This window comes from Nicotiana attenuata, unplaced genomic scaffold (assembly GCF_001879085.1).
Source record: "Nicotiana attenuata strain UT unplaced genomic scaffold, NIATTr2, whole genome shotgun sequence".
NCBI classification, from domain to species: Eukaryota; Viridiplantae; Streptophyta; class Magnoliopsida; order Solanales; family Solanaceae; genus Nicotiana; species Nicotiana attenuata.
This window is the reverse complement of record NW_017672115.1, coordinates 50,030-69,691: the sequence shown is the minus strand read 5'-3', so window position 1 is coordinate 69,691 and position 19,662 is coordinate 50,030. Positions and strand designations below refer to the sequence as shown.

Genomic DNA, 19,662 nt, shown 5'->3' with positions numbered 1-19,662 from the left:
AGTCCAGTTGTTCTTATGTGAAATTTTCCCTATTTTATCTTCTTTGGATTGGATTGTGCATAGATAGATTTGTTAGATGATAACAGTGGGACCGTGTATTTACATTTTTGCAAGCTGGTTCATTTTTACGTCCTTTATTCACGCAAATCGTCTACTATCTTGAACTGCATATACTGTGAAGCCAATGGTTTGGAATATGCTTCCTTCAGTAGTAAAGTTTCTGGAGTTCGCTGTTTGCAGCCTATATTATTAATTAATAGCTAAGGCAAAACAAAAACTTCAGCTCTAGAGCTGAAGTTCGACAGTTACAAAACAAAAACTTCAGCTCTAGAGCTGAAGTTCGCCAGTTACAAAATAAAAACTTCAAAAACTTCAGGCCCGTCTACTAGAATGCTAAAATTTTGCGTGATTGCCTTTGCTACTTCAGCCCTGTATGCTGAAGTTATGCGAAAAAGCGGGTACGTTTGCAATTTTTTTTGCAAAGCGGGCACAAGTTAAAATATGACACAAAAAGCGGGTATAGATGCAAATGCCCCACGCCGACCTAAATCGGGCGATGTGCACAAATAGCCACAACAGCTCATGTCTTTATTTTAAAGCCAATATTTTAAATGTCTTTAGTCTTTAGCCACTGGTTTAATAAACTTTAACTGCCCGAACGAAAATACCCTTCTGCTCATGTCCTTAACTTCAGGACTTTAGGGCTACATGTCCTTAACTTTTGAACTTGAAACTCTAAGTTCAGGACTTCAAGACTACATGTCCTTAACTTTTTAACCTGTAACTCTAAGTTCAGGACTTCAAGGTTACATGTCCTTAACTTTTGAACTTGGAACTCAAACTTCAAGACCAAGCGTCCTTAACTTTTGAACTTGCTTGTCCTTAACTTTTGAACGTGTAACTGTAAGTTAAAGACTGTCTGTCCTTAACTTTTGAACTTGTAAGTCAAAGTTAAGGACTTATCGTCCTTAACTTTTGAACTTGTAACTTTAAGTTAAGGACTGCTTGTCCTTAACTTTTGAATGTGTAACTGTAAGTTAAGGACTGTCTGTCCTTAACTTTTGAACTTGGAAATCAAAGTTAAGGACCTATTGTCCTTAACTTTTGAACTTGTAACTGTAAGTTAAGGACTGCCTGTCCTTAACTTTTGAACGTGTAACTGTAAGTTAAGGACTGTCTGTCCTTAACTTTTGAACTTGAAAATCAAAGTTAAGGACCTATTGTCCTTAACTTTTGAACTTGTAACTGTAAGTTCAGGACTTATTGTCCTTAACTTTTGAGCTTGTTAGTCTAAGTTCATGACCAAGTGTCCTTAACTTTTGAACTTGTAATTCTAAGTTCAGTACCAAGCTATGGAGAAAAAATGATATAAATAATTTGAGAGTAGGTTTACACAGTTCTTTAAATATGGCCCTAACACATATGTAGTCCTCTATAAAAATGATCACTTTTGATTTCCGTTAACTTAAACCTTCAGCCGTTAAAGATTAAAGAAACTTCCATGGAAGCCAGTTAGGTCTTGATCTTTCGTTGTGAAAGAAAAAATCCATGAGAGTAAATGGATTTCTCTTGTATAAGCTGAATTGGGATTTGGGACAAGACCTAGAAAACAACAAAAAGAATTGGAAAGATGCTAGAATAGTAAGCTGAATTTTAAGAGAAACACATGCCAACTGGACGAACCGCTCTTCACTCCTCTGTAAAAAACATGCATCTGGTCTTTTTGAATTGTTCAATGATTTTTAAGCTACGATGTGTTCGACCACTTCCTACAAATTCAAGGTCACCATTATTCTTTGCTTGAAAGAAAAAAAATAAAAAAAATATTGCCATCTTTTGATAAGGCAAACGTTCATTTTGGATTACGGAGAAGGCGCGCAGAGAGAGAAGCGAGGGTTTGGGAAGAAAAGCAATGGAAAAAAGGGTAAAAATATTTTTTCATATTAATTTAATAGGGCAGTGGCTATTTTTGCTCAACATTAGAATTGCTGGATAAAAAATAAATACCACCTTAAATAGTGGCTAGCCCATGTCATTTCTACACGTGGCTATTTACCAAGATCATCCGTTTAGATCGTCTCTAATCTCAAGTATGGCCCAACTAACTTCGGCCCAAATCTGTTACAAGATAAGCCCACGCCGACCACGGCACCACGTCATTATCGATTGAAAGGGTAAAATAGTCAATTCGAAACTCCCACAACAACCAAAAAGAAACGTCACACGAATTTTCTTGGTCCTCGCAATAACAGATTACAGATAAAATCAAATTTATATTATTAATTCTAGCTTCAAAATTTTTCCTTATCAATAATTTCTCTTCTCTCTCTACTTTCTCTCTCCGTCACATCGGTCGTCGTCCGGCGACTCTTCTTCCTCTTCTGATCTATCCATTTGATGGATAACGGACCGCCTCAGCCGTCAGGTTAATATATTTTTCTGTATCGCGATTTTTTTGGTGGATTTAGTTTTGTGTTTGTGAAATGTTTTCTTTTTTAAATTTTATGTTCGGGTTAACTTGTGTGCACCTTGATTAATTTATTGGATACTTGTTATTTGATACCGGCACATATATCGGATAATTCTGTTTGCCAAAATTTAGACAGGTGGAAAGAATTACCTAGTTTTTGTTTTCTGTTTAATTTGTGGTTGGGTTAACTTGTGTGCACCTTGATAAATTACTGGATACTTGTTATGTGTTACCAGCACATGTATGGAACAGGTGGAAAGAATTACGATTTTTATTTATTTATTTGTGTTTGCCTTTGTTGAGTTTTTTGAATTCTGATATAGCCGACTCCAACTTGTTTGGGACTGATGTATAGTAGTTGTTGGTGTTGATTTGAACTCTGGTTTCCTATGGTCCATTCTAGCTGCTAAGCCACACCACTATTTGGTATTGGAATAATTTAGACCAGAATAGAGCGGATATGAGACCGACTAATTTGGGATCAAGTTTTTCGATTGTATAGAATTTACTTAGTTCATGTGTCCTTTTTCGCTCCGATCAAGATGAATTTGAATGGGAATTGTGTTGGAGCTCTTGCATACTGGAAATTATCTTGCATAGTGGAAATTAGTTAAGAGATTGGGGCTTAGGTTTGCTTTCAGTCTAATGCCTTTACCCACTCGACACAGATTTTTTGCACCTTTTGTATTTTCTAGTGTCTTAGATTTAGTTGTTAAGGTTGGTGTTGTCTACCGTAAGTATATATAATGTGGTTCTGATAAAGCCTCTAACTTTCCTCGTAGGAAATCTCAATCTTGTAAAAGGTCAAATTATTGAGCGTTGGAATGTAATTGATCATACTGGAGCAGAACAGATATTGGGCAATTATATAACTGACTACAACTAGTTTAGGATTAAATCATAGTTGACTAATTGATAGGAAACTTTTGCATTTGAGCTGATCTCAGGGTTCGTGGCAAAAATTTTGAGTTGTTTCAAAGAGGTAATGTTGGTACGAAATACCATTAAAGCCATTCGTTAGCCATTTAAAATGTATTTACAGGGTCATATTTTTGCATGTGATAAGATAATTGTGTACCCTACAATTTGATCATTAATCATTAGAAGTAGTAAAACTAAATTAAAGCAATTCATTACACATGCGCTACTTCTAGCAGTTGATACTTTGTGATCTTAAAACACACTTCTTTATAGAATTAATAACTAGGGAGAAAGCATACACGGAATTTCATATTTTTCTAAAGTTTGGTCTTAGTTTGTTACAATAGTAGTTGCTATGTATTTATTTTGGTCAGTTTAAATAGATTGCCACATTTAAAAGGCTATCTAACATGTTACTGGTTTCTCACAGTAGATTTGTCTATTTATTATAAGAGTAAGGTTTAAAGAAATTTTAGGCATTCCTAGTAAGTACTTTTGTTTTATTTGATTAGAATCCATGGAAGCAATCTACTCTCGACTAACTCATTTTTCCTCTTTTTACTTTCGAGTATTATTAAGTTAATAGTTGTTTCCCACAGCAGGTAATAGCCCACCTCCGAAACCTTGGGAACGAGCTGGGTCATCTTCGGGCCCTACACCTTTTAAGCCCCCCTCTTCTGGTAACACGAGTGACGTAGTAGAGGCATCCGGAACAGCCAGGCCTGGTGAGATTGTTTCAACTGCTAATCGGAATACAGCTGTTAATAATACCACACTTGCAAGGCCTGTACCTCCTCGACCTTGGGAGCAACAGCAAACTTACGGTAGCGGAGGTATAAGATGTTTATTAGTTCATTCTCCCTCTCGCTCTTCTATGTGTGTGTTTTGTGTTTCCAGTTAGAGGGTTGACGATCCAGAAATCTATGATTTCAAACATGTCATTTTTAATCCTCAAAGACACTATTGATGTCTTTCATGCTAGGGCAGCTGTGTTATGGTTTTTGTAGTGTACTTTACATCCTTAAGGTCCACTCTTGATATCACAAATGCTGGCCCCCTTGCATCAAAGACTGTTTATTAGTGATGTGTATTATGATCTCGGCTTTAGAAGCATGCATGTGAGTTTTCATTATCATAATGCAATATGTGATTTATTATTACGCACGCCATCATTAACTAGGCAAGTTCTTCCTTTGTATATTCTGATTTGACTTAATGTGTAATTCTATTGCATGCATTATACGATTGCCTTGTTTAAAAAAAGCATTATAAGGTATCGAAGTCTGAACTCAAACAGCCCCACCCCACTTATCCTTTTTTTGGTGTTCATCTTAGTCATGGATCCTGTTAAATTGCCTTAACCTCTGATTGAATATTCCATGGAACTGGCATCCATTCTGCTAGTCGGTATTACTTTCTATCTTACGTATCTATTCTCGGGGATGAAGTGCCTACTTGACTTTGTTCATTTGCAATAAGATGTCTATGCATATGCAACCCAATTCCTACTCTTCTTTATACTTTGTATTCCTGGAAGTATAAATAGCATTTGTGTGTTTACCTAGCCAAATCTTAATGTTGTTATGGACATACTCTTTTTCGTTTCCCTTACACTGATGAGGACTTTCTTGATTGTTGAAGGTTTTGATCTAGTAATTGAAGTTAGTAATTGAAATTGAAGTAAGAGGAGCTGAGGCCTTTTATAAAGAGTATCGATCTGATTATTTGCTTATGCAGGTTATAATACAGGGATGAATTATAATTCTGGATATGGAACTGGAACTGGAATGATTGGTTCTTCTTATGGTGGTGGCTATGGAAGCACATACGGAAGTGGTTTGTATGGAAACAGTATGTATAGAGGAGGTTATGGTGGACTTGCAGGTGGTGGCATGTACGGTGGTGGAATGTATAATAGTGGATTTGGAGGCTCAATGGGGGGTTATGGCATGGGCATGGGTGGCATGGGTGGCATGGGGGGCATGGGCATGGGCGGCTTTGGGGACCAAGATCCAAATAATCCCTATGGTGCTCCATCTTCTCCACCAGGCTTCTGGGTTTCCTTCATGCACGTGGTAAGCTCTAACAGTACCAAATAATCTATATCTGTTCTATAAGTTTGTTTCAGGGCTCCTAAAATGAATTTGATTTGCATAAGTCTCTCATTTGACCTGCACTTCATGTAAAAACTATATTGGCCTTATTGCTGAATTTTTGTTTTTGGATTGGATAACAGAATAAAATTAGGTTCATGTGAATGGGTAACGGAGCAAGGCCTCCAAAATAAAGGGGTGGAATCACATAGGGAAGGATTGAAATTTAACAAGGCTTGTGAAGTCTCAGTGGCTTCTTGCAACTCCAGGGTTTCTGTAATGAGATACTTTTAGTTAGACCCCCCTTTATCCCAAAAAGAAACTTTTAGTTAGATTCCTCAATGTTTTTGATAATAAGATCCAGGCTAAGCTTTTATAAATTGTGTACTCTCTCTTATTTGACATTTGTGATTTTCTTGCCTGCAGTTAGTAGGTTTGTCAATGCCTATGACTAAGAACTTGAGGGCCCCTTTGAATTATCAAAAAGTTCAAGGAGATTTAAATGAAATTAAGAGTTCTTTTACGTATTTTATTTTGGGTTCTGGTGTGAGGAGAGGGTTGTTCTTTGGTACCTGGTGCTATTGAAACTACTAGTAACATAGGGTATTAGTCTTTACTTTATAGACATCATGTATGTCTTTTGGCCTTGATAACTAATTGTTTGACTTCCTGTGATTGTAATAATGTAGATGCAAGGTGTTGTAACTTTCTTTGGCCGCGTTGCGATGTTGATAGACCAGAATACCCAGGCATTTCACATGTTCATGTCGGCAATGCTTCAGGTATCTCTTCACTAACAACTGCCCTTGCACCCCAACAGTTTTAAGTAACTAGTGCTTCATTTCATTGTCCTTTAGAAATGTATTTCTACTGTCCTAATAATTTGTGGAAAATACTCGGGATATATGACATGATATTTCACTAAAATGTCTTTTGCAGCTGTTTGATCGCTCAGGAATGTTATATGGAGAGTTGGCCAGATTTGTGCTGAGATTGCTTGGTGTCAAAACAAAGCCTAACAAAGTTCATCCCCCGGGCCCTGGTGCACTTCCTGGTCGGCACCATCCTCATGGCAACCAGAACTTTATCGAGGGGCCTAAGGCTGCTCCAAGTGCTGGCTGGGACAATGTATGGGGGGATAATGCACAATGATCCTTAGTAGTTGACTTTGAGTTGTCACCTACCATCAGAAGCAAATGATAACAGGCTGCAATCTATATGAAAGTTAAAGTATTGATAAGAGCTATGCTGGTGTACTCGTATGTAAACCCGATCTACCATGAGAGATTGGCCTGCTGCATTTAAATGAGAAAAATCTCTCTCTCTCTTCTCTCTCATAATTTCGTAGGGACTGCCAAATTGTGAGGGATTGTAGGCTATTGATCAATGTGCACCCTAAGTTTTGGGATGAACCGATAGTTTTATAGATATGGTGTTATTTCTATTGATTGGTGATAAATGCTTTCATTGAGCAAGATTTGTGTAAATCCACCAATTGCAAAGTCTTCAATGACTTAATGTCTGTCTTCTTTGTTATACATGCTCTTAACAATATTTGTTCACATATTTAAGGCATTCAAAATGTATTTTGCATACTTACAAGGTCACTCTTGATTCTTGTAACTTGTTGATAATGCATAGTAATTTCTTTCATACTTCCATTGAAAAAGAATGAAATAAATACATATAGAGACCATTAAACTTGGCCCAATTTTTCATTTTGGCAATTAAACTTGGCCCAATTTTTTATTTTGGCACTCTAACTAACTCTTGTTCCATTTTGGCCCTCCAACCCCAATTTTTGTGTTCCATTTTGACACAAAATTTTTACTCCCAGGTAAAAATGCAGCGCGTGCATTTCAGCTGCTACCCTCACCCCACTGTCCCCCCCACCCCCACCCCCACCCTCCGCGCAACGAAAAAAAAAAAAATTTGTAATTTCAAATTATTATTTTTTTTCGTTTTTTTTGCCCACATCCCTGGGAAAAAATATTTTTTTATATATTTTCAGTAATAACTATGGGTTCAACTAAACCCATAACTTTCGACGCGGAGTAAAAATTCGTATGTAAAAATTTATTAAACTTATAAAAAAAAATAGATATAAACCCATAACATTTAAAAGTATAATGGATTCTTTTGTTCCACTTTGACACAAAAACTTTTATCCCAGGTAAAAATGCAGCACGGAAAAATATCCAGCTGCAACCCCGATCCCATCCCCCCCCCNNTTTTCAGTAATAACTACGGGTTCAACTGAACCCATAACTTTCGACGCGGAGTAAAAATTTGTATGTAAAACTTTATTAAAATTATAAAAAAAAAATAGATATAAACCCATAACTTTAAAAATATAATGGATTCAATGTTAAAAATATTAAAATTGAATCCATAGGATTTAAATTCTAGATCCGCCTCTAGGTTGAGAGTATGAAATTTGGCTGAAAAAATATCCCTCACGCGCCTAAAGGGTGAGGCAAATCACACACTAAATCTAGTCAGCTTTTGTGTTAAAGTGGAACACAAAAATTGGGGTTGGAGGACCAAAATGGAACAAGAGTTAGTTAGAGTGCCAAAATGAAAAATTGGGCCAAGTTTAATGGGCTCTCTATGTATTTGGCCAATGAGAAAAGAGCTTTTAAGGATATTTTCCATGCACTTAACAGAACATCAAGCATCATGCTTTTCTTTGTTTTTTTTTTTTTTTTGGTGGTATAGAACCTAAGTCGTTCAGTCACAGTATACAAGTGACATGGCCGAACACATTTAGCCTAGGGAACAAAGGTTGATAGAGTTATGTACAGTCAGACCTCTTCTATAACAGCATTTTTATATAATAGCACTTCGCTATAACATCCAAAAAATATTCGGAACAAACGAGGCTGTTATAGAGAGGTTTGACTATATATACTTTTCAGCACCCAATCTCTCAACTCAGAACTCACAGCGTCTAAATTTTAGTATATAGCAACAAACAACTGTTCTGCGTTGAATATAAAGTATGAATCCATACCCTTAGAGCATGGGGAATGAACAATATTTCTGCAATTTGTAGAGCAATATTTATTGTAATTGTATACATGATTAATCAAATCATCTTTTGCTTATGAGGCACACACAAAGAACATAAGAAATTATACACAAGAATCTTGAAGATTGTTGCCACCTATTTAAAACCGAAAGGCTCCTTGTGGGCAAATACACATTATTTCTTCTTCTTTGACCTCTACATTTCCTCTGGTAAGTTTAAAATTCTCCAATGCTACAGCACTGATCTGAGAACATCTGGTAATGTAAAGGATGGAGAGACATTTGCAGCCGGTTCTCAACGCTTGCAATCCGCGGTCACAGAGATTTCTGCACCGATTAACGTGTAGCGTCTTCAAGTTATGACAATGTGATGCAATAGATTCCCACCCTCCTATCATGACCCCATGGCATAATGCTAAGTTCCATTCCTGAAGCAACGGACAACCCTTTGCTATAGCCATGATACAGTTATCGCCAATCGTTCTGCTGAACCGGAAATTTAACACTTTCAACTTTGCAGCAAATCCGACGCTAATAGCTACTAAACCATCGACATGAATACACCAGGTCAAGTTACACACACTCAAATATTCAAGTCCACCTCCACTTAGGATACTCCGTATTCCATTAGGCTCGAGCCTACATGAATCGGCTTCCAAATAAGTCAGAGTCTGAGAACATCGTTGAAAGCCAGCACCGGTTAGGTTTCTACAATAGGATATCCTGACAGCTCTAAGATGACGGCAGTTTTGTGAAATAGTTCTTATGCCATAATCAGAGATTCGAGGGCAATATGACAAATTCAGATCTTCTAAAGCTACGCAAGAATTAGATAAGGCCTCTAACCCGTAATCTGTAACATTACACCGGTAAAGACTTAGTATTACCAACGAAGAACAGCCAGATGCCACGAAGGAAAGACCATAATCAGTTATCCTAAAACAACAGTCAAGATGAAGACGTTGCAATTTCGAGCCATGACGTGGCAACAAAGCCAAACCCGAATCTGGAAGCTCGGTGCATCCGGACAGGGACAATGATTCTAGCTGCTGGAAACGGTTCAGAAGCCTAGATAACTGGAATATACTGATTTGGGAGTTATTTTGGGATAATGAGGAAATACTAAGCATAGTAAAAGCGCATTGGAACTGTAAAGATCTTCTATTTAGATTTTGAATTTGAAGCCAACGACGACATGTTAAGCCAAATGACTCACGGTCACATCCGCAGTCAAGGTGTTGAAAAATAGAGAGTAAACAATCGTCTGGAAGCTGCATGATGGACGGAGAGAAGTCATCTGATGGAATATCCATTTCTACCAGGTTAACACTCCAGTGAAGGGTTGAAGCTCGAAACTTTACAACGATTTTATTAAAAGAGAGGCTAGTTAAAAGACATAGCTAGAAGAGCAAGTCCACCTATGAGATTTCCTGACTTATGGCAAAAAAGTCTGGTTTTTGAATGATAAGGTACCCAAGAAGTAGGAAGGTAGTTACTCGTCAACCTGAGTAAAATTTCAACAGACGCTATGGTTGGTTTTATCTATACCTTTTACCTGTATTTGGAACCAATACCAAAAAGCGAAATGATTGGAGGACGTTAACTTGAGAGGTTAGCCACACAAACCACCACTGCAAAAGAATAAGAAAAATCGCATATCAGTTGACATTATACATCAGTTACAGCACTAAGCATACCACACATGAGATATCTTCTCTCTTGTTTATATTAAAATGTTTTGAAGCTTTAAGAAATTAACAAAGGTAAATTGTAAGCTTGTCAATATAATTTTAAGATGCATCATGCGTACATATATCCACTTCAATATGAATGCATCATCTCAAAATTCTGCAGCACTACCAAATGTAATTGGAAAACCCATAAGATTGATAGATTATACCAACCTACCTCAAAAGATCCAAGATAGTACAAAAGTAATCGAGCTTAAAAGCTGTTAAGGAAAGCTACCTAATTGTCCTCCATGCATACCAAGGGATAGCTATCAACAAAAGCATCAGGAGCTATTATGTCAAAATAATACCATGCACATCTTAGTGAGGATAAAGAATATTTACAATACTGATGTGCGTGTTTAACTTCATCTTGCCCCTTGACTATTTGGATAAGGAAAAGGGATCCTACATTTTGTGAAGTCTTGAAATATACTCTTGGGATACACAGCCACACATATAAGCACGCGTAATTGTGTCACAAACAATGCCTCAACTAGGAGAGAAGTACAACGCATCTTGGCGAACGAGCTTCAAAAGCAATAACTATCCTGCAGACATACTTGCCGATAGCTTGTATAGAAAGTGTATCCCCAAAGGTAGGATGAGGAGTTAAATTCCTAACTCATATATGCAATACCTTCAAGGATAAGAATATGTGTGGATCATATTTTGTAGGGTTTCACTATATCGGGTGGGGAATCAAAGAAGAACGTGATACATACATAAGCCTACATGCACACACTATGTGTAGAACTCCGTCAGTCAGTGTGACCTTACTCACATTGCCCGTCTCAAGCCTGGATAAGGGAGGAGGGGTTGCAACAAGCTGACAACAAGTGTAAAACTAGCCAATTCATCATGAATCCTAATAATATAGCTTGACGGATGAAATCAAATTTGAAGTAAGCTCAACGCAAATAACAGCCCTAGCAGATTACCTTATTACCTATTCTAAGGAAATTTTCGTAAACTACAGGTAGCTTTGAGGTCCCCTTCACTACAATAAGTCACTATCTTGGGTTTTACATATTCCAATAGAAAGATTTAACCAAGCTCGAATCGTCCGTGAACCCTTGTAAATACACATTGCAGATTCAGACATTTTACAACAACATACCCAGAGTAATCGCACATAGTACGGTCTGGTGAGGGTAAAGTGTACGCAGACCTTACCTCTACACTTTTTCTGAAAGACCTTCGGCTCAACAACATGGGCGATTTTAGGAGGGCGGAAGAGGTTCAAGAAAAATTACACGGTATATAAGGCAAAATCTGTCTTTTACCTCTATATATTATGTTTTGAATCCCCTTAACATAGCCCAAAAGCATAGCTTAGTGGTCAAGGGGTTCAAAACCTTTGTGAGGTAATTGGTTAAGTTCCCGCTAGCTACAATTTCTTTTAATTTCTTTTCTTTTTTAAACCCCCTTAACGACAATGCTGCCTCCACCACTGCTCAAGAAAAACAATTTTGAAGAGGTAAGATTCAGATAATTTGAATTAAATATATACAAAAGTAGTCCTACAGCTTGCATTTGTTCTTCACGCACATTGACAATTGTTCTGGAGTTGTTAAATCCTCAACTAAGAGATTGGTATTATGATACCCTTTTCGTAATCAACTGCGAAAAACAAAGATTTTGCAACATCGCCAAATATGGGGTCTATAAAAATACAAGTTCTTTAAATCTCACTAATTCATATACCGATGAAATTTATCATTCACCATAACAAAAACCCAAGAAGCTTAACCAATTTGGGAAGAGAAAAAGGTGCTTAAAAACAAAAAAGAAAAGATCCAAGAACGTACCTCTCGATACAGATTAGAGAAAATGTATAGAATGGAAGAGGGGAAGAGAAACACGTAATAGATGACGAGTGTGGTTTTGATCTACAGTAGATGAGTGGGTTTGACAATTTTTTAATTTTTTGTAAAAACTGAAAATAAATTTAAATTTGAAAATGCAACAATTGTTTGTTATAAAATAAAGAGTATAAAATAAATAAACTAAAGACAAGTATATATAGAGATTGATACGTCATGCAACCTCAAACTCATATATACAACAAGGACCAACTAAAATTACACTAGTGGGGTCTGGGGAGGACAGTGTGTACGCAGACCTTACCCTACCCGAGGGATGAGAGAGTAGATGCAAACTCATCTATAACGAACTGAATTTATCCTCTTTGTATATATAAAAAAAAAGGAAGTTGTTGTGTAAGTTGTTATGTAAGCTATAGATAATTTTCTATATAGGTTAATATTTGTCCACAACGGAAAACCAAAATGGTAAGCTTCTTTAGGAGGCTTATTTTCAATGGAGTACTAACTAGATAAACATATCTAGGGTGGAGTCCAATATGGATAAGTTTCTTCACGAAGCTTATTTACAGAGGAGTACTAAATGGACAACAATATAATATATTTATAACACTCCCCCTTGGATGTTCATTAAAAGATAACGTGTCTCGTTAAAATCTTACTAGATAAAAATTAATAGGAAAAAATTATAGTCGAGGAAAAAGAGTACACTTACTAATAATATACATTGCAAGCTGCCTTATTAAAAACCTTGTCAGGAAAACCCAATTGAAAAAAATTTTAGCAAGGGATAAAGAGTACAATGCATATTTTACTCCCACTAATTTTTTCAAATACGCAAGTCTCCACAATCTAATCTTGTATATCATCTTCTCGAAGGTTGCAGTAGGCAAAGACTTGGTGAACAAATCTGCCTGATTTTTACTTGAACGGATTTGTTGCTCACCATTTTTCTGAAGATCGTGTGTGTAGAATAATTTTAGTGAATAGTGCTTCGTTCTTTCTCCTTTTATAAATCTTCCCTCCAATTGGGTTATGCATGCAGCATTGTCTTCGTATAAAATTGTGGGTCTTTTATCACATTCCAAACCATATTTTTCTCGAATGAAATGAATCACTAATCTCAACCATACGCATTCCCTACTTGCTTCATGAATAGCTATTATCTCAGCATGATTTGAAGAAGTAGCAATAATACATTGCTTTGTGGAGGGCCATGACAGCAGTGCCTCCACATGTAAACACGTAGCCGGTTTAAGATCGAGATTTATGGAGATCAAATAAATAACTTGCACCTGCATAACCAACACGATCTGCACTACCTTTGTTAGCGTAAAACAAACTCATATCAAAAGTTCCCTTTAAATATCGCAATAGATGCTTAATCTTGTTCCAATATCTTCGTGTAGGAGAAGAGTTATATCTTTCTAGTAAATTAACAGAATTTACACCGTTAGGCCTTGTAGCATTAGCAAGATACATAAGCGGGTGATATAGTTCTGATTGATCAGACACGAGGAGGGGCGGATCTACCTTAGGCGAAGCGGTGGCACGTGACACTGCTTCGTCAGAAAATTTTACTAAATATTTATATGTGATTGAAATGTCGAAATAAAAAGTAGAATAAAATAAATAAAGTGACACCACTTCACACAAAGAGCTAAGGAGGTCGTGCGGTAAAGTGCTCGAGCTTAGTAGATGAGGTCGCGAGTACGAAGCTGCACACCATCAATTTTTGTTTTAAAATTTTTGTGTTTACTCTACAAAAATGAAACACCGGGAAACTGGCATCAATTTTTGTGCTTAATCTACAAAAAAATAAAACACCGGTTGGGCTTAAACAATCGAACATTTAGTTGTTAACAAAACCTTGAAGTGGGCTAAGAAAAGTTGCAGTAATATACTTGAGTTGTGTTTTATTAATATGATTCAAATTGTGTTCTTTTTCAATAGATTTTCTTAGTTGTTCACGGTTTAAAATGGTGACACCGCTAACAAAAAATTCTGCGTACGCCACTGGACGCGAGACGGCGTTAATGAGAGACTGGAGGTATGGAGGCAGGCCCTAAAGTCTAAAGGTTTTAAGTTGAGTAGGACTAAGATGGAGTACTTGGACTTGGAGTGTAAGTTCATCGACGTGACTGGGGAAGCAGACATGGAAGTGAGGCTTGACTCACAAGTCATCCCCAAGAGAGAAAGTTTCAAGTACCTAGGGTCAATTATCCAGGGAGATGGGAAGATCGACAGGGATGTTAAGTACATTATTGGGGTGGGGTGGATGAAATGGAGGTTAGCGTCTGGAGTCATGTATGACAAGAATATGCCACTAAAACTTAAAGGGGAGTTCTATAGAGCGGTAGTGAGACCGGCCATGCTGTATGGGACTAAGTGTTGGCCAGTCAAAAATTCACATATCCAGAAGATGAAAGTAGCAGAAATAAGGATGTTGAGATGGATGCGCAGGCACACTAGGATGTATAAGATTAGGAATGAAGATATTCGGGAGAGGGTAGGCGTGGCTCCGGTGGACTACAAGATGCGGGAAGCGAGACTTAAATGGTTCGGGCACGTATGGAGGAGAAGCCTAGATGCCCCGGTTAGGAGATGTGAGCGGTTGGCTTTGGCAAATGCAAGAAGAGGTAGGGGTGGCCTAAGAAGTATTGGGGCGAGGTGATCAGGCAGGACATGGCGCGACTCCAGATTTTCGAGGACATGGCTCTTGATAAGAAGGTGTGGAGGTCGAGCATTAGGGTTGTAGGTTAGGGGGATAGTCGAGTTTTTTCCCTTTTTGTACCAGCTAGTCTGCTAGTGTTTTATCTAGGATTGCTAGCGGTTTATGTTGTCTTACACACTTTTGCGTACTATTTGTGTTACTGCCCTTTTATTTATTGGTTTCTCTCACGTTGCTGATATTATTTTTCTGATTTATGTTGTTGCTACAGATCTTTTGTCCCTGAGCCAAGGTCTCCCGGAAAAAGCCTATTAACCCCTCCGGGGTAGGGGTAAGGTCTGCGTACACTCTACCTTCCCCATATCCCACTAGTGGGATTCTACTGTGTTATTGTGTTGTTGTTGTTGTTGTTGGAAAAGATTATGTGTATACTTTTAGAATTATTATTACTAATCTTAAAGATTCTATATGACTATTATGGAGGGGTAATTTTACAAAGAGCGTTCTATTAGGATTTTGCCATGATTTTCTTACTATATTTGAGTTACTTTTCTCTTAAAGGGAAGTTAAAGTATTACCATAATTGCTTCTACTTTTCCTAAAAGAAAAATATAATTCTCTTTCATATTTGGTTATTCCGGGAAAAAAAATTTGGACATTAAATTGAAGACATCCTTCCCACAACTAGAACATAGAAAAATATTCACAATATAGTCGGTTAGAGAGTTTTGTTTAGGGGGGGATTTTCTCTTAGTATGATCTTAGTTTTCTTTTCATATGTAGTTCAATTGGCCAAATCATATTTTTATGCATATTAGTATATTTTCTTTGTGTCTGATTTATCGTCGTCCAAGGTTTGCATCTATCAGCTTCCGCATGACGCCCTATTATTTTCGATCCCAACAAGTAATATCAAAGCCAATGGTTCAAAGCAAGGTTTAATATAGGTTCAAGGCAAACCCAATTTGATGATACTAAAGATTTTTTATTCTCAGCAAAAAATGAAATACTACATGTAGAGATGAATTTTCAACCATATTTTCAAAATCCTGCTGCTACATCTTTGAAATCAAAACTTATTTTTAACCCTGCAAAGGGCTTATTTTTAACCATGCAACATGCTCACTTTAAACCCTGTAAAGGGCTTATTTTTAACTGTGCAAAGTGCTATTAAAACTTTTAACCTGAAAGGGCTACAATACTTTTAATTCGCAAGAAATTTTATATGGCTGTTATAGAGGCGTAATTCTACAAATATTGTTCTGTTAGGGTTTTTGCCCTGATTTTCTTACCATATTTGAGTTAATTTTCTCTTAAAGAAAAGTCAAAGTATTACCATAACTGCATTTACTTTTCCTAAAAAGATAAAATATAATTCTATTCCATATTTGGTTATTCCTTGTCTTGGGGAAAAAGTTTTGCACATCTATAAATTGAAAAAATCATTCTCACAACTAGAAAAATATTTACAATGTAGTCATTAGTTTTGTTTAGGGAAGAATTTTCTCTCAGTATGATCTTATCTTTCTTTTTATTATGTAGGCCAATTGGCCAAACCGTATTTTTATGCATATTTTAGTATATTTTTTCTTGTGTCTAATTTATCGACGTCCAAGATTTGTAACTATTAGCTTCCGCATGATGCCTTATTATTTTCGATTCCAACAAGTGGTATCATATCCAATGGTTACGAGCAAGGTTAAAGATAGGTTCAAGGTCGATTAAGATCAAACAACCCAATTTGACGATACTGAAGATTTTTTATTCCCAAAAAAATACTACATGTGGACATGAATTTTCAACCATATTTTCAACACTCTTGTTGCTACATCTTTAAAATCAAAACTTATTTTTAACCCTGCAAAGGGCTTATTTTAACTCTGCATAGTGTTACAAAAACTTTTAACCGGAAAGGGCTACAATACTTTTAACTCGTAAGGGTTCCATTTTTAAAACATGTCAAATAGCAGTGATGGAGATCATATACGTGAAAGAAGTGAATTAAATGTTGTATGAAAATCAGGCCAAAAAGAGATATTCGTTACGTTTTTGCCCCGATTTTCTTACCATATTTGAGTTTTACTTTTCTCTTGAAGGAAAGTCAAAGTATTACCATAATTGTTTTTACTTCTTCTGAAAGAAAAATATAATTCTCTTCCATATTTGATTATTACTTGTCTTGGAGGGGAAATTTTGGACATCTATAAATTAAAAATACCCTTCCCACAACTGGAACATAGAAAAATATTTACAATGTAGTAGAAAAATATTCACAATATAGTCATTTAGAAAGTTTTGTTTAGGGGGGATTTTTTCTCAATAGGATCTTATGTTTTCTTTTCATAAATTGAAGACACCCTCCGTTGTTCATTCACTTTTTTAGAAAAACGTCTAAAGCCTAGTTATTGTAGCACGTACATATAGCTATATATGCGCTTTTGGATTTGGATTGTATTTGAAATAGTTATGATTCTTATTTCACAATCTATTTCACATAAAATAATACGTAACTTTCCGCACCACTAAATAAAAATATCATGTAGTACCTCTAATGAAATATGAAGAATTGATTTTGTACATACTCAATACACTATGGGATGTTAATTATAATTATCTTTCAAGTGATATGAACAAAATTAATGGTGGGGGAGGGGTTTGAGAGAAGTAAGTTGATTGACCACGAGTTAATATTTTTTCTGTTATAGGTTTGTAGTGTATAGACAATTATCAATTACTTAATATAAGGATTGCAGGCTAAAGTAAAAATTTTGGGAAAATTTTGGTCATCAAAATCTCGTAAAATTAATCGGATATTGCTGGGAAGAAAAAAAGATCTTGCTTGTATACGAATACATGCAGAAGAGAAATATAGTAATTGTACCTCTTTTTTTTCAGAAGTAAGCTGAATAAATATGGTAGAGCAATTGTATATAGTGAAAGAAATATAGTAATTGTACATCTCCATTAAAAATGACAGATTAGATCAATGCTAGACTGAATCTGGAACTTAAGGTTCTAATTTCCTTGCTTAGTTCTGCATGGACAATTTTGGAAAAATATTTTTTGGAAAACTTTTAAAAAAAAATATACAGATTATTATTAGACGGTTCCTTTATCTGATGCTAGTTCAAACGCATAATATTTGCAATTTATTATTTTAGTTGTGTTTGGTTGCCCAATTTTTTATTCCAATACAAATGATATCAGTATTATTATACTAAAATTGCGATTTATTTTTAAACCACACTCGATATGGAATAATAATCTCGAGATAAAACAATAAATAATACATTTTTCCTTCTCAAATATATTTTATAAAAAGCTTATACTCATTAATATAGGGTACACGTGCAACGCGCGTGCCCAAAGACTAGTGATAGCATTTCCAAAAGTCTTGAAAAATGATTTGGGAATGAGTAGCTAATGATAAGGATTAAACAAAAAAAAGATTTTCTTTCTTTTTATTTACTATAGTGGACAAGTAAAAGTGAAAAATATAATTTTAGTTCAGTGGACAAATAAAAGTGAACGAAGGGAGTATATAAAAAGTTTGAAAAATAAGTCAAATCTTCAGATCAAGAGGTTGATCTCTGAACTCCGGTGGAGGTTAGGGTTGTATATTGGTCGGATCGGATCGAATTTAGCACATTTTGGATTGTAAATTTGAATTTTGAATTTTATGAAATGCAATCCGAAATTAAATTGGATCGGATCGAATTGAAAATTTTGGATCGCGTAAATATTTTAAATTTTCAGATCGGATTGTGCACCTTATTAAGGCACTAGCAATCTAATCGGCTACTGCACTTTTTAAGGCTATTAATATTCAACATCCTATTAAATTGAAAGTTAACAAATGTCTTCCATAGTAATAGACAAAACAAAAGTTTCATAGCAAAATAAAATAAACTGAAATTTCAAACAAATGTCTAATAACGAGAGGCGTCATTGTCCGTTGATAGCAAGAAGTGTCACGACCCGGATTTTCCACCCTCGGGAGTCGTGATGGTGCCTACTAATGGGAGCTAGGCAAGCCAATTTAATCTACCTTTTCGCAATAATTACCAACCAGTTAATAAAATCAAACATAATGACATAAAGCGGAAGTCTTAAAAACATAGATAACTGAAAGCCAAATGCGGAAGTTTAAATACAACTCTACCCAGATCCGGTGTCACTAACTCACGAACTACTAAAGAGTGCTTCAAACAAGTCTGAATAGAAGTACATCAATGTTTGTCTCGGTACAAGGAAAACAAACTAATAACATAGAAGGGACTCCGCCCTGCGGACGTCAGCTAGGCTACCTCGAAAGTCCCTGGACTGAAGTCAGCTCCCGATCAAATCCAACTGCTGAGGCCCAAAAGCTGCTCCTGGATCTGTGCAAAAAGATGCACAGAGTGTAGCATCAGCACAACCGACCCCATGTGCTGGTAAGTGCCTGGCCTAACCCCGGCGAAGTAGTGACGAGGCTAGACAGGACCTACCAAAAATAACCTGTGCAGATATATATGTATATACAAGTGCAACGAAATAACAGCAGAAAATACCAATTTAAGGCGGGAAGGGGACATGCTTAGGGAAAATACAAATGAAAACAACTTATCAGAAGTAAACACGAAACTACATCAGATCCCTCTTTGGCTACATGTGTGAGCCTTGACTATCTACCGAATCCTATGCTTATTTCATCTACTATTGTATGTTGTTTCTTTTGTCAATATGCTTTGCCTTGCATGACTGATGTTTTGATCACTCTATTTATATACTGAAGTGCAGAAGCATGTCCCTTCCTTGATTGATCTCGATCTTGTGACTGATTTCAAAAGCTTTTCTTATACCTGATTTCACTCGCCTGTTTAAAACTTAATTGATTCTCTTCCCTTTTACTGTGATGTTTTACCTTGCTTGATTTCTTTTC

The 19,662-nt window shown here is 36.3% G+C and overlaps 2 protein-coding genes across 5 annotated transcripts; one reads left to right on the top strand and one right to left on the bottom strand.

Moving 5' to 3' along the window:
- The first annotated feature begins 2,261 nt into the window (after positions 1 to 2,261).
- Positions 2,262 to 7,091, top strand: LOC109211912 (peroxisomal membrane protein 13). Of its 2 annotated transcripts, none has more exons than XM_019375503.1 (5): positions 2,262 to 2,425; positions 3,991 to 4,224; positions 5,129 to 5,466; positions 6,174 to 6,266; positions 6,424 to 7,091. In XM_019375503.1, the coding sequence occupies exons 1-5, from the start codon at positions 2,398 to 2,400 to the stop codon at positions 6,634 to 6,636; spliced, it is 906 nt and encodes a 301-aa protein (XP_019231048.1). In that variant the 5' UTR covers positions 2,262 to 2,397; the 3' UTR covers positions 6,637 to 7,091. The 2 variants fall into 2 exon arrangements, with proteins under 2 accessions (XP_019231048.1, XP_019231049.1); XM_019375504.1 differs by having other exon boundaries at positions 2,263 to 2,425; positions 3,994 to 4,224; positions 6,424 to 7,020.
- A 1,393-nt stretch (positions 7,092 to 8,484) lies between these two features.
- LOC109211914 (F-box/LRR-repeat protein 12) lies at positions 8,485 to 12,144 on the bottom strand. Of its 3 annotated transcripts, none has more exons than XM_019375507.1 (2): positions 12,056 to 12,144; positions 8,485 to 10,145 (listed from the first exon to the last, which is right to left on the bottom strand). In XM_019375507.1, exon 2 carries the CDS (start codon positions 9,825 to 9,827, stop codon positions 8,655 to 8,657), a length of 1,173 nt encoding a protein of 390 aa, XP_019231052.1. In that variant the 5' UTR covers positions 9,828 to 10,145; positions 12,056 to 12,144; the 3' UTR covers positions 8,485 to 8,654. The 3 variants fall into 3 exon arrangements, with proteins under 3 accessions (XP_019231052.1, XP_019231054.1, XP_019231053.1); XM_019375509.1 differs by lacking the exon at positions 12,056 to 12,144 and adding an exon at positions 11,772 to 12,047; XM_019375508.1 differs by lacking the exon at positions 12,056 to 12,144 and adding an exon at positions 11,421 to 11,764.
- Positions 12,145 to 19,662: the final 7,518 nt, after the last annotated feature.